The sequence below is a fragment of the Cannabis sativa genome, chromosome X, assembly GCF_029168945.1.
Source record: "Cannabis sativa cultivar Pink pepper isolate KNU-18-1 chromosome X, ASM2916894v1, whole genome shotgun sequence".
Classification (NCBI taxonomy): domain Eukaryota; kingdom Viridiplantae; phylum Streptophyta; class Magnoliopsida; order Rosales; family Cannabaceae; genus Cannabis; species Cannabis sativa.
The window spans coordinates 2,451,139-2,466,535 of record NC_083610.1 but is presented as its reverse complement, the minus strand read 5'-3'; the positions used below and the strand labels follow the sequence as shown (position 1 = coordinate 2,466,535).

General features: G+C 40.3%; 1 protein-coding gene across 1 annotated transcript; it reads right to left on the bottom strand.

The window, feature by feature from the left end:
- Positions 1 to 1,118: 1,118 nt before the first annotated feature.
- On the bottom strand, positions 1,119 to 13,758 carry LOC133031702 (uncharacterized). The gene is made up of 4 exons (XM_061105255.1): positions 13,607 to 13,758; positions 1,472 to 2,111; positions 1,301 to 1,387; positions 1,119 to 1,205 (listed from the first exon to the last, which is right to left on the bottom strand). The coding sequence occupies exons 1-4, from the start codon at positions 13,756 to 13,758 to the stop codon at positions 1,119 to 1,121; spliced, it is 966 nt and encodes a 321-aa protein (XP_060961238.1).
- Between the last annotated feature and the right edge of the window lie 1,639 nt (positions 13,759 to 15,397).

Below are 15,397 nucleotides of genomic sequence, written 5' to 3'. Positions count from 1 at the left end.
AATAAGTAAATCTGATTATATTGAAATGAGTTTTATTTAAGGCATAAAACCCAACACAATCCTCCAACTGAAGCACACGACCTGTAGAGAAACAAGAATCCCTGGCTAAAACATGAGCCAACTTGTTTGCAGATCGTTTGACAAAACCCAACTCAACATTATTTAAAGATAAGAGAAGAGTACGAACATCATGAACTAAAAGACCAAAAGAGGATGACAAAGTAATTTGGCTTTTCACGGCTTGAACACAAACTAAGCTATCAGTTTCCAAAATCACTTGTCCCCACGAATGACGGTCAATCCAGCTTAAAGCTTCCTCGATGCCAATAATTTCAGCTATTTCAGGTTGCACCCGCCCCACCTTTCCCATCGTGTAAGCTTCTACCAAATTACCGCTGGAATCTCGAGCCACACAACCAAAACCAAATAGGCCTTCTCGCTCAAACAAAGCGCCATCAACATTAACTTTAATATTATTTATAGCAGGTGCAGTCCAACGCTCAAGCACACGGTCCCCATCAATCAACGAAGACAAAGAAAGACCCTTTCTTTTTTGAGCAGATTTATATTGATCAAGCAAAGTTCTTGCTGAAGCAACCACATTTGCAGCAGTACGGCTCCTTTGTTGCCAAACAAAGTCGTTACGGGCACGCCAAATTGACCAGCTAACAACCGCGGCTTCCTCCATCTCTTCCTGCCTACCACCACTGAACAAAAGCAGCAGCCAATTGCAGAAAGTGACATTTAAAGTGCTACCCACGTCCACCATAGTTCTATGCCAGCACGCATGAAAAAAATCACACCCCACCTTTGGTAGATCGTTTCATCTGAAGCGTTACACAAAGGACATATAGAATTAACAGGAACATGCCTGTTCTTCAGCTGAAAACAAGTAGGAAGCGAACCCGAAGCTGCCCTCCACAAAAAATTACTGACTTTTGGTGGAACCTTCAGATTCCACAGCTCCTTCCAAAAATTCGAACCACCATCATTAGGCCAGGCCCCTTTCATTTCTTGTAAATATTTATAAGCACTCTTGACCGAGTACTGTCCAAGGCTTTCATATTTCCAACTCCAACAGTCATTTGTAGCAGATGCACTTAGTTGAATAGATAGAATCAGCTCCTGATCTCGAACGTTAAAGAGATCTCTAATAACTCCTCGTCCCAAGCACGGCCATCCGTCTTAAAAAGACTGCCAACATACTGGTTTTGAAGAGCAGGATGAGTTGAAGAGACAAAACTATTGGTCCAGTGAGGAAGCCAAGGGTCCCTTAATATTGAGATTTGATCACCCGTACCAATGGTTCAAGTGACACATGCTTGTAACAGTCCCTTAGCCTAAAAAATACTCCTCCATATGAAGCTTGGGTTATCTCCCAACTCAGCTGAAAAAAAGGAACCATGAGCATAATATCTTGCTTTGAAAACTTTACTCACCAAGGAGCGATCATTGACTAGCAACCGCCAACATTACTTTCCAAGAAGAGCCAAGAAAAATCCCGCAAGATTCGAAAGCCAAGGCCTCCAACATTTTTATAACGGCTCAACCGGTCCCAACTCATCCAACTAACACCTTCTTTCAAAATAGAATCAGTTTTCCACCAAAATTTTTCCATAAGACGCTCCAATTCCTTGCAAGTCTCCAAAGGTAACAGAAAAACACTCATAGCATAGCTGGAAATTGATTGCGCAACCGCTTTCAGCAACACTTCCTTTCCTGGTCGAGATAAAATTCGTCCTTCCCAGCCTTGAATTCTCTTTCTTATTTTGTCCTTCAGAAAACCAAGAATAGTGTTCTTGTTCCTACCAACCGAATAAGGGAGCCCCAAATAAGTGTCATTCTCATCTGCCTCATATATATCAAGCATGTGGCAGATTGTATCTCGATGATAAATGTTGGTATTGTGACTGTAGAAAACAGACGACTTGTTGAAATTAATCTTTTGCCCCGAAGCCATCTCATAAGTGTACAATAATTCTTTCACATTATGTGCTTCTTCCTCTGTAGCTTTACAGTAGATGTAACTATCATCTGCAAAAAGCATGTGTGAAATAACTGGTGCTCCTCCAGAAATCTTGCAGCCTGTTATTAAACCAATTTGTTCATAGCTACGCAATAGACTTGAGAACCCCTCAGCACAGAGGATAAAAAGTGTAACACCCTAACTAGACTAGGCGTGTTACGTGATTTTTAAACGTACTGTGCAGCTCGTTGCTAATCAACGAGGTTTATGGAAATCGTGATTAATTAAAATTTTTCTTTTAATTAAACTTATATAATATTTCATACAAAATACTTTGGGATCCCATTTACAAAATACTTTACAAAAATTTTACTGTCTATTACAAAATATTTGTCGCCCAACGACAAACTACAAAAGCGCTGTTGTCCCGAGGATCGTACGCTCCAGGCCTAACCGCCCCGACATGTACAATCTTCATCGGCTCGTCCTCACGGTTCCTCAGCCTTGGCCTTGCCCTTACCTACACATAAACATAGAACTGTGAGTCGACAGACTCAGTAATAAAAGAATAAATCATAATCATACGTAAATCCCGGGTTATGATCAGACGCCCATACCCCTGACCATAACCCTAACTGCTGTGTCCCACACGATACTGAGTCCCGAACGTTCGTACGACGGTACTTTTGACAAAGTAACAGCCTATACTCGGTACACTGGTCATACTCAAACTGCTAGTCATACTCTAGCCTTACCGATGTGTTACAGTATCAGCCTATACTCGGTACACTGGTCATACTCCAGTTGCTAGTCATACTCTAGCCTTACCGATGTGATACGGTCAAACAGTACAGTACCACCAACCATAGTATCAGCCTATACTCGTTACACTGGTCATACTCCAGCTGCTAGTCATACTCTAGCCTTACCATGTGATACAGTGTTAGCCTATACTCGGTACACTGATCATACTCCAGCTGCTAGTCATACTCTAGCCTTACCGATGTGACACAGTCGGATGGTACGAAGCCAACATACATATCTAATGTAATCTAACAGGCTTCCTAACATGCACGCTAAACATGTAATACATATGCATATTGTTATACTACTCTTACCTCGATTCCGAATTCAAGTGTGCCGGTCAACCTGAGTGGAACGAACTGCATGGTGATTTACAAGCTCGTAAACCATAACCATCACAACACTGATAAGTGATACGCTAAATCACTTCTCGGGGACTTAAACTAGAAACTAGAAGTTTCCCTATCGATAAAAAGCATGGCAATACCCTAAACAACATAAAAATGGGAAGAACTAGGGTTCCTAATTTTTTCCCCAACCGGTAGACCGGTTGCTACAGGCTTCACTGAACCGGAATTCCGGTTTAGTGCAAGAAACAATCAAAATTCCATATCTCATTCAAATCAACCCCAAATCACATCAAAACTTCCAGACCTATTCTAAATACCCCACTAAACATTTCCAAAGCATCAAAACAACCCAAAAATCACAGAATCAAAAATCACCATGTGAGCTCCAAGCTTTGAGTTAAAAACTCAAACTTAGCTAAAGCTCACCTACATGCATTAAAACCTGCTCCAACCATGTTTCACCATAATGCAACCCCGGAAAACAACACTAAACTATAACAACAACTACAGCAACGAAAATCAACATATAACCTTGAAAATCATAGTTTTGAGTTTAAAAGCTTCACACAAGCATAGAACCAACAACTAACAACATAATCAGTTCAAATCCATTCAATTAGACATAAATACACTTCTTAAAATACAATCAAAACCTAGCAACAACTACAGCCACAAAACTCAAAGCATGCAATTATCAAACTTTCTCAAAAATTTAAGAAACTTAAAAGAAAGCTATAGGAATCATACCAACAACTTGTGATCACTAAATCTTGTTAAAATTATCTTGAATTCCAAGAAAAATGCCAAGAATCCTTGCTGCTCAAGGAGGCCGAAAGAGAGAGAGGCTTGAGAGAAAATTGGGTTTTCTTTTCTTTGATTTTTCAATTTGGATAAAAATGAGTTATAAAAATTAATCTTAGTTATTCATTCAGCCAAATAAACACCTCATAAATCACATTACACAATAATAATAAGCCCACTAAAGGACAAAGGTTTATGGGACAAAAAGACCATTTTGCCCCTCCCACACAAAAAGGGTTAAAAGCACTAAAAGGGGTATTTTGAGAAATTCTAAATTCCCGACTAATCCCAACATTCCCAATGTCTAATAAAATGTCCTAATATACTAACATGCTAAGTTGTGATTCTACTGAGTCAAACACCTAGTTCCATGTTGCTGGGCACCGGAAATGCAAAATTATGAAATTTCACTATATGACATAAAAATGCATTCTGAATTCAAATATAACAACATAAATAATTATTTAAATATCTATAAATAATTTTCATATATGACTCTAGCTCCCAGGTGGCTTCCTCCACCTTGCTGTTTCTCCAGAGTACCTTGACCAATGCTATGGTCTTATTCCGAAGGACTTTATCCTTTCTATCCAGGATCTGCACTGGCTGTTCTTCATATGTCATGTCTGGCTGCAGCTCAAGACTCTCATAACTAAGTATATTTGTAGGATCTAAAACGTATCTTCTCAACATAGAGACATGGAATACGTTGTGAACTGCGGAAAGAGCTGGAGGCAATGCTAACCGGTATGCCACTTGACCAACATTCTCGAGAATCTCGAAAGGTCCTGTAAACCTAGGGCATAACTTGCCTCTTTTCCCAAAACGTTTGATCCCCTTCATTATAGATACCCGTAAAAACACATGGTCCCCTACTTGGAACTCAACATCTCTGCGTTTCGGATCTGCATAACTTTTCTGGCTACTCTGTGAGGCAAGCATTCTAGCTTTTATTTTCTCAATTGCCTCATTGGTCCGGTGTACTGACTCCGGACCTAGGTATTTTCTCTCCCTTGTCTCATCCCAGTGGATAGGAGACCTACATTTCCTACCGTATAACAACTCATACGGAACCATCCCTATCGTACTCTGATAACTGTTGTTGTAAGAAAATTCTATCAACGGTAGATATTTACTCCAAGAGCCTTCAAAATCCATAACATAGGCTCGTAACATGTCCTCCAATATCTGAATCGTCCTTTCGAACTGCCCATCTGTCTGAGGATGGAATGCTGTACTGAATTTCAGTTTTGCACCCAGTGCTCGTTGCAAACTCTGCCAAAACTTGGAGGTGAACTTCGGATCTCTATCCGAAACTATAGACTTCGGTACCCCATGAAGCCTTACTATCTCTTTAACGTGCAATTCTGGCAATTGATCCACTGAATAGGTTGTTCTAACAGGCAGAAAATGAGCAAACTTCGTGAATCGATCCACCACAACCAAAATGGAATCGAACAAACCTGTGGTTCTAGGTAACCCAACCACGAAGTCCATTGTGATATCCTCCCACTTCCATTCAGGTAAGGTTAAAGGCTGCAACAACCCTGCTGGTCTCTGATGTTCAGCCTTAATCTGCTGACAGGTTAGGCACCTCGATACGAATTCTACCAAATTCTTCTTCATACCGCTCCACCAGAAGTACGGTTTAAGATCCTGGTACATCTTGGTGGTGCCGAGATGTAGGGAATAAGGTGTAGAATGAGCCTCTTCAAAGATTTCATTCTTGAGTTCCACACTATTCGGAACACAAACCCTAGCTTTATACAATAGCATCCCGTTGTCTGACACTGAAAAATCCCTGGCTTGACCAGCTGAAACCTCTTCTCTAACCTTTAATAACTCTGGATCAGTCATCTGAGCGACTTTAATTCTTTCTAACAGATCAGATTGCAGCGTCAAGTTGTGAAGCTGGCCTACCACAAACTTAATGTTGGATATGACCATGTCCTCTACTAACTGATGTGAGATCTGAATCATGCTAGCTACCTGCCCGGGACCCTTCCTGCTCAGGGCATCAGCCACTACATTGGCCTTCCCGCGGTGATAGAGAATCTCACAATCGTAATCCTTCATTAACTCTAACCAACGCCTCTGTCTCAATATTCAAATCTTTCTGAGTAAAGAAATATTTGAGACTTTTGTGGTCGGTATAGATTTCACACCTTTCTCCGTAAAGATAATGCCGCCAAATCTTCAATGCAAAAACTACCGCGGCTAACTCTAGGTCATGAGTCGGGTATCGCTGTTAATAATCCCTTAACGGACGGGAGGCATAAGCGATAACCCGATCGGCCTGCATCAACACACACCCCAGACCCTGTCTGGATGCATCGCAATAAACTACAAATTTCTCTTTGTCTGAAGGCAAAGCTAGCACTGGAGCTGTAATCAACCTCTGTTTCAGCTCCTGAAAACTAGCTTCGCATTTATTTGACCACACAAACCACTGATTCTTCTTCGTAACTTCGGTTAAGGGTGTTGAGATCTTAGAAAACCCTTCCACGAACCGACGATAAAAACCGGCTAAACCCAAGAAGCTTCTAATTTCTGTCACTGTCTTCAGTCTTGGCCAATCCCTGACGGATTCTATTTTCCCGGATCCACTTTGATCCCATTTTTGCTAACAATGTGCCCTAAGAAAGACACCTGAGATAGCCAAAATTCACATTTCTTGAATTTGGCAGAAAGCTTATGTTCCCGAAGCCGTTGCAGAACCATCTGAAGGTGTAACTCGTGCTCCTCTTCTGATTGAGAGTACACAAGGATGTCGTCGATAAACACAATTACACAGATATCGAGGAAATCCTTGAATACTCTATTCATCAAATCCATAAATGTTGCAGGAGCATTGGTTAGTCCAAACGACATAACCAAGAATTCCTAATGTCCATACCTAGTACGGAAAGCCGTCTTTGGAATGTCCTCCTCTCGGATTTTCAACTGATGATAACCCGATCGGAGATCAATCTTGGAGAAGACTGTCTTCCCCTGAAGTTGATCAAAAAGATCATCGATCCTAGGTAATGGATATTTATTCTTCACTGTTAGCTTGTTTAACTCTCGATAGTCGATACACATTCTCATAGACCCATCTTTCTTCTTGACGAATAATACCGGAGCTCCCCAGGGTGACACACTAGGCCGAATAAACCCTATATTAAGTAACCCTTGAAGCTGAATCTTTAATTCTTTAAGCTCAGCTGGAGCCATTCTATACGGAGCCTTGAAAATCGGTTCCACTCCGGGCGCTAAATCAATAACAAAATCAATCTCCTGCTGAGGTGGTAAACCTGGAAGTTCTTCGGGAAAAACATCTAGAAATCCCCAAACCACCTTGATGTCCTCTGGCCGAATGGTATCTGGCCGAGTGGTGTCTATCACCACGGCCACAAACCCTAGACAGCCGCCACATAGTAGTTCCCTAGCTGACAGGGCCAAAATCACCGGGATCTGAGATCCCCAAACTGAACCAACAAAAACAAACGGTTCTTCACTTTCCGGTTGGAAGATTACCATCTTCCTCTTGCAATCAATACTGGCTGAGTATTTAGATAGGAAATCCATTCCTAGAATAATATCGAAATCTACTAAGCTCATTTATATTAAGTCAGCACTTAACTCCCTACCGTCAATTCTGATCGGCATAGACCCAATCCACTTTTTCGAGATAACTAACTCTCCGCCAGGTAATAGGGTTCCAAACCCTGATTCGTAATTACCATATGGTCTATCCAATTTACTAAAGATTCTGGCTGCCACATAAGAATGTGTGGCCCCAGAATCAAACAATACTGAGTAAAATGAGTTGTAAACTGAGAGCTGACCTGTCACCACTGAAGGGCTGGCTTCTGCATTAGCCTGCGTAATAGCGAACACCCTAGCTGGAGAGGGTCTCGCAAGAGCCCTTGGTGCTTCTATTCTGAGCTGGGGACAATCCCTCTTGTAGTGTCCGGGCATGCCACACTGAAAGCACCCCTGACCTCTGCACTCACCCAGATGGTGCCTTTTACAACTGGGGCACTCTGGGTACGAAAAACGGGTCTCAGCACTACCTTGACGACCGCCTCGACTCTGGTTCCCCTAGAACCTCTTATTCTGCCCCGAGCCACCGGATGCAGTGGATGCTTTCCTCTTCTGATCCATGTCCGAACCACTACCTCCCCTGCTAAAGCCAGATGTAAGAGGGGTAGGAGCCCCGCCACTCACTGGAGTCCTAACTGATTCAGACATACATCCAACTGCGCCCTCAGCTCGCAGTGCTTTTTCCACCATCTCAGCATGTTGGAAATTATTTTACCAGGATCTAGATTTACTAACAAGTATGTTGGATTAACAACCTAATATGAATTCTAAAACAATGAAAATAAACACATATAAAGTTAGAAAACCTTACAGTGGGTGCAGCGAAATATTATGACTCCTTCCGTTCAGATCTCTAGCCCTTGATTCCTTTCTGTAGCAGAGCATCACCAAGATCTGAACCTGGATCTTCTTTTCTCCTTCTTTGATGCAGAAATTCCATAGTCTTCCATACTATGATTGAGATACCACTTGATGTGTGTGGGCACTACTCATCTCACAAGGATTTCGAAATTTCTCTCTATTTTTCTCTCTCAATTTCGTGGCTTATGGCTTCATACAAGAGAAGAGAACAAGGTTGCTTTATATAGGGAAAAGGGAGAGCACAACTTTCCAAATAAACAGTTTCCTCTTTTACTGTGTAATTGATTAACTGCCTTATTTAGTGTGATCCACCACTTTCCTATTATAGCTAGGCTTTGATTAGCAATTACATGGCAATTAAAATTGAAAATAATAATTGGGAAACACACAAAGAGGTGCCGTCCATAGGGTGATATGGGCCTCACTTGGATTTTGCAGTTTCCTCAATTTTATTTCAATTTCTCCAAAAATGCCATTTTTCCAATTCTAATCATTTAAATGCCAAAACTAATTATTTAATAACTAAAATAGATTATTAAATAATATTGTCATTTAAAATAATTATTAATTAGACATACAAAGTCTCTTAATTAATAATTAAACCTAGAAACCCTTTTCTTTACGATTTCATCCTTAAACTGTGAGAATTCATAAAGTAGACATAGTCTAACTTTTAGAATTATAATTGATTAATTAAAATCAATTAACTGAGTCTTACAAGCAGTATGGTCTCAACTAGTATGGGGACCATGGGTCTATATAACCGAGCTTCCAATAAGTCGAACCGAATTTACCAAGTAAATTCCCTAACTTATTAATTCCTCATTGAATCCACACTTAGAACTTGGAATTGCACTCTCAGTCATATAGAAACGCTCTATATGTTCCACGATATAGACACGTCATTAGTTATCCATTGTTATAACCCTAATGTGATCAATGATCCTCTATATAGATGATTTACACTGTACAGGGATTAGATTACCGTAACACCCTACAATGTATTTTATCCTTAAAACACTTAACCCTGTATAAATGATATTTCACCTAAGTGAAATGAGATCTCCACCATTTATCTTCGTTTGGTTAAGCTCGAAGGAAATCATCCTTTACTTCTATTTGCCAAATAGAAGCTATAGATTCCATATTTATGTTAGCACTCCCACTTAATTGCATTACCGTGTTCCCAAAATGTACGTATCACCCTAATACAAAACTAGGCTTAACTAACAAATCAAAGAACACGAGTAACACTCTTGAAATTGAGCCTAACCATATCAGGATTTCGATCATGTGATCTAGGATCAACAGGTGATATTGAATTGAATAGATATTACGGTAAATTTTAACATATCTAATCAAAGTTCAATATCGGTCCCTTCCGATGTATACTCCATACATCCGATACTGGTAAACTTTGCCAATGTCCTGGAAAGGACATAACACTTTTCCAAGGTGTAAGAATACCTATCGCTGATTATACCATGTCAGTCTAAATCCAGTGTTCTGACAAATCAGGAAATCAACTTTTGAACATATAATAAAGATTATATTCCACTGTGCTGACAACACTATAATCTTTAACAAACTCATATGTTCTGGACTTAAAAAGAATTCATACATTATATACATATAATCATGAAATAAATCATGTGAACCATGCAACATAAAATGTTATTTCTGATCTTTATTAATAAGTAAATCTGATTATATGAAATGAGTTTTCTTTAGGGCATAAAACCCAACACAGCATGTGGTCTTGTCGTCTGTAGTAATCATCAGGTAATGTCTGATCTTCACATTCAGTCCACCCAAATACTTTTCCTTTTTACTGAAATCAGTTGGCACAATTCCCGAGGCCAACCTCGCCAACCGATCAAACTGAGTTGTATACTGTGTCACACTCATATTTTCTTTCTGGGTCAGGTGAGTGAACTCTTTCCTTTTGGCACTTCTAACGGCCTCATTCTAATACTTTGCGTTAAAAAGTTCCTGGAACTTTTCCCAAGTCATCGTAGTGACATCATGTATCGGGGACACCATGTCCCACCGACCAACGCATCCTCTTGAAACTGAAAGGTGGCACACACCACCCTGTCATTCCCGGTGACACCCATGAAATTCAATATTCTCCTAATCACTGTTAACCACTGCTCGGCTTTCATGACGTCCGGACCTCCCAGAAAAACCGGAGGTGCCTGCTTGCGGAACCTTTAATAAAGGGGTTCCATTCTATTCACCGCTACTACTGGTTCGGCCTGGACAACAGGGGCAGGTACCACTGGAACTTCTGGCACAGGCACTGCAGTAGTACCCTGCTGTCTCAATCTCTGAATCTCATTATCTTGCTCCTCTATTCTGGCTTGCATTTCAGCAAACCTAATTTCCAAATTCTGGGCAGCCTGTGGCGGGTTAACATCACCCCGACCACGAGCCCTGCTCCTGGGACCTCTACCTCGGCCCCTAACATTTCAGGGAAACTGAGCTCCCTGACCTTGATTTGACCCGACTGAGTTGCCCTGACTCCTGGTATTTCGCTTGGCATCCATCTAGTCTGAACAGCCTCGAAACCAAGAGTTGGCATATCATGTCATGATCAACGAGAGCTTACTAATGCCGCTTAATTTGAAAATTAAAAACATGCGCCTATTATACTATCAGACTACTAACATGCTTCCTAACATGCTTTTCTTAATTCATAAAATTAAAATAAGCTACTACAGCAATAAAAGCTTACTGAACCGTAGAACGAGCTAACTGCTGATGATGATTGTACATGTCGTGACGATCTTCGAAAGACAACCTTGCTCTGATACCAAATTGTAACACCCTAACTAGACTAGGCGTGTTACGTGATTTTTAAACGTACTGTGCAGCTCGTTGCTAATCAACGAGGTTTATGGAAATCGTGATTAATTAAAATTTTTGCTTTTAATTAAACTTATATAATATTTCATACAAAATACTTTACAAAAAGTTTACTGTCTATTACAAAATATTTGTCGCTCAGCGACTAACTACAAAAGCGTTGTTGTCCCGAGGATCGTACGCTCTACGCCTAACCGCCCCGACATGTACAATATTCATCGGCTCGTCCTCAGGGTTCCTCAGCCTTGGCCTTGCCCTTACCTACACATAAACATAGCACTGTGAGTCGACAGACTCAGTAAGAAAAGCATAAATCATAATCATACGTAAATCCCGGGTTATGATCAGACGCCCATACCCCTGACCATAACCCTAACTGCCGTGTCCCACACGATACTGAGTCCCGAACGTTCGTACGACGGTACTTTTGACAAAGTAACAGCCTATACTTGGTACATTGGTCATACTCGAGCTGCTAGTCATACTCTATCCTTACTGATGTGTTACAGTATCGGCCTATAGTCGGTACACTAGTCATACTCTAGTTGCTAGTCATACTCTAGCCTTACCAATGTGATACGGTCAAATAGTACAGTATAACCAAACATAGTATCAGCCTATACTCGTTACAGTGGTCACACTCCTCCTGCTAGTCATACTCTAGCCTTACCGATGTGATACAGTGTCAGCCTATACTCGGTACACTGGTCATACTCCAGCAGCTAGTCATACTCTAACCTTACCGATGTGACACAGTCGGATGGTACAAAGCCAACATACATATCTAATGTAATCTAACAGGCTTCCTAACATGCACGCTAAACATGTAATACATATGCATATTGTTATACTAATCTTACCTCGATTTCGAATTCAGGTGTGCCGGTCAACCTGAGTGGAACGAACTGCACGGCGATTTACAGGCTCCTAAACCATAACCATCACAACACTGATAAGTGATACGCTAAATCACTTCCCGGGGACTTAAACTAGAAACTAGAAGTTTTCCTATCGATAAAAAGCATGGCAATACCCTAAACAACATAAAAATGGGAAGAACTAGGGTTCCCAATTTTTTCCCCAACCGGTAGACCGGTTCTACAACCGGAATTCCGGTTCTGGGAATTCCTGGAAGCACTAACCGGTATACCGGTTGCTGCAGGCTTCACTGAACCGAAATTCCGATTCAGTGCAGGAAACAATCAAAATTCCACATCTCATTCAAATCAAACCCAAATCACACCAGAACTTCCAGAGCTATTTTAAATACCCCACTAAACATTTCCAAAGCATCAAAACAACCCAGAAATCACAGAATCAAAAATCACCATGTGAGCTCCAAGCTTTGAGTTCAAAACTCAAACTTGGCTAAAGCTCACCTACATGTATTAAAACTTGCTCCATTCACCATGTTTCACCATAATGCAACCGCAGAAAACAACACTAAACAATAACAACAACTACAGCAACGAAAATCAACATATAACCGTAAAAATCATAGTTTTGAGTTTAAAAGCTTCACACAAGCATAGAACCAACAACTGACAACATAATCAGTTCAAATCCATTCAATTAGACATAAATAAACTTCTAAAAATACAATCAAAACCTAGCAACAACTACAACCACAAAACTCAAAGCATGCAATTATCAAACTTTCTCAAAAATTCAAGAAACTTAAAAGAAAGCTATAGGAATCATACCAACAACTTGTGATCACTAAATCTTGTTAAAATTAGCTTGAATTCCAAGAAAAATGCCAAGAATCTTTGCTGCTCAAGGAGGCCGAAAGAGAGAGAGGCTTGAGAGAAAATTGGTTTTTGTCTTATCTTTGATTTTTCAATTTGGATAAAGTTGAGTTATAAAAATTAATCTTAGTTATTCATTCAGCCAAATAAACACCTCATAAATCACATTACACAATAATAATAAGCCCACTAAAGGACAAAGGTTTATGGGGCAAAAAGACCATTTTGCCCCTCCCACACAAAAAGGGTTAAAAGCACTAAAATGGGTATTTTGGGAAATTCTAAATTCATGACTAATCCCAACATTCCCAATGTCTAATAAACTGTCCCAATATACTAACATGCTAAGTTGTGATTCTACTGAGCCAAACACCGAGTTCCATGTTGCCGGGCACCGGAAATGCAATATTATGAAATTTCACTATATGACATAAAAATGCATTCTGAATTCAAATATAACAACATCAATAATTATTTAAATATCTATAAATAATTTTCATAATTAAATCACAATTAACTGCTAATTTCCAAATTAAACTAAGCGGTCTTTACAAAAAGATACAGTGATAGAGGATCACCCTGACGAAGGCCTCTTTGTGCAGTAATAGGACCTAACTCCTTACCCCCATGGGAAATCATGTAAGAAACAGTACCCACACAAGACATAACTAAATTGATCCATCTTCCAATCAAAGCCCATCTTCTCGAGCATGGCCCGAAGATATCCCCATTCAAGATGGTCGTAAGCCTTACTTATGTCTAGCTTGAGCGCCATAATACCATCACGACCCCTTCTTTTCCTTTTCAAATGATGAATTATCTAATAGGAGATCATAATATTATCGGATATTAGACGACCTTGAAGAAACGCACTTTGAGTATCCGATATAATGGAAGGCATAACCACTTTAAGCCTATTAGCAATGACTTTTGAAACAATCTTATAAAGAACATTACAAAGCGCAATAGGTCTTAAGTCACCCATATCCATAGGTTGTTTCTTCTTGGGTATTAAAACCAGATTAGTATTGTTTAAACCCACAGGAAGATTTCCAGAGCTAAAAAAATTACGTACCATGTGTATGACATCTTGATTAACCACCGGCCAGCATTTGTGGAAAAGGACTGGTGTCATTCCGTCAGGCCCCGGAGCCTTGTCAGGATGCATTTGGAACAATGCTTTTCGGATTTCATCATCGGAGACCAGCTAAAGCAACTCCATATTCTGCTCTACTGTAACACGAGCTTGCACACTACTTGTAACTTCTCTCCAGTTCACATTAGATGAAGCAAAAAGAGCAGAAAAATAATCTACCATTATTTGTGGCAAGCCCAAAGACCAATCCACCCAATTGCCATTCGAATCTTTGAGCTTTGAAATGAAGTTATTACGTCTCCTATTAGTTGCAAAAGCATGAAAAAATTTACTGTTGCTATCACCTTCTTGCAACCACAATTGCTTCGATTGTTGACACCAAAAAACCTCACGTTGCGTATAAGCTTCATTCAAATTGTTCCTTGCCAATTTATAATTTTCCACTGAGGTATCATCTCTCCCCAACTTCCACTTTTGCACTTCATTTTTGCATTGTTGAATTCTCTCTTTAAAATTACCCGTAAACTCCTTCCCCCAAACCACCAACCGCTGCCCACACCTTTGAATCTTCTGCTACACTTCAACATCACCACTGCCATCCCAACAATCTTTGATCAATTGATAACAAAATGGTTCCTGTAGCCATGCATTTTCAAAACGAAAATGAGTGACCCGTTGCTGAACAGCAGTATTAAAAAGTTCAAGCAAAATGGGCGAATGATTGGATGTCGATATCTCAAGATTGTAAAGTTTAGCTGAACTAAACATTTGCAACCAAGCAAGATCCGCTAAGCCTCTGTCCACACGAACTTCAATCCAACTCGAAGTACCCCTACCCCTTTCCCAAGTAAAAGGATAACCACAAAGCTCCATGTCTTGTAACCCACTGTCATTCAAAGCTTGTTGAAACCCATTTATTAAGAACTCAGGATACCGATTCCTTCCCCTTTTATCCTCATGAGCACACACATTATTCATATCGCCTATTACGCACCAAGGTAAGCTTGAGTTAGCCACCAAGGAGCGCAAAAGATTCCAAGTCATAAGAAGCCCTCTATTTGGTTCCCCATACAGCCCCGTAAACCTCCAGTCCGCCATACCCTCAATTGAAACGTTTACATCAATATAATTAAGAGAGAATCCTAGGACCGAGACCTCCTCTTCAACCTTCCAAAGTAACGCAATACCTCCACATCTTCCTTGCACATCAACCACCATCATTCCTTCAAACCCCAAGGAAACTCAAACCTCCTCAAGCTGAGCTTGATTACTGAGAGTTTCACACAGGAAAATTAAACTGGGTCGCTTTTGGATCACA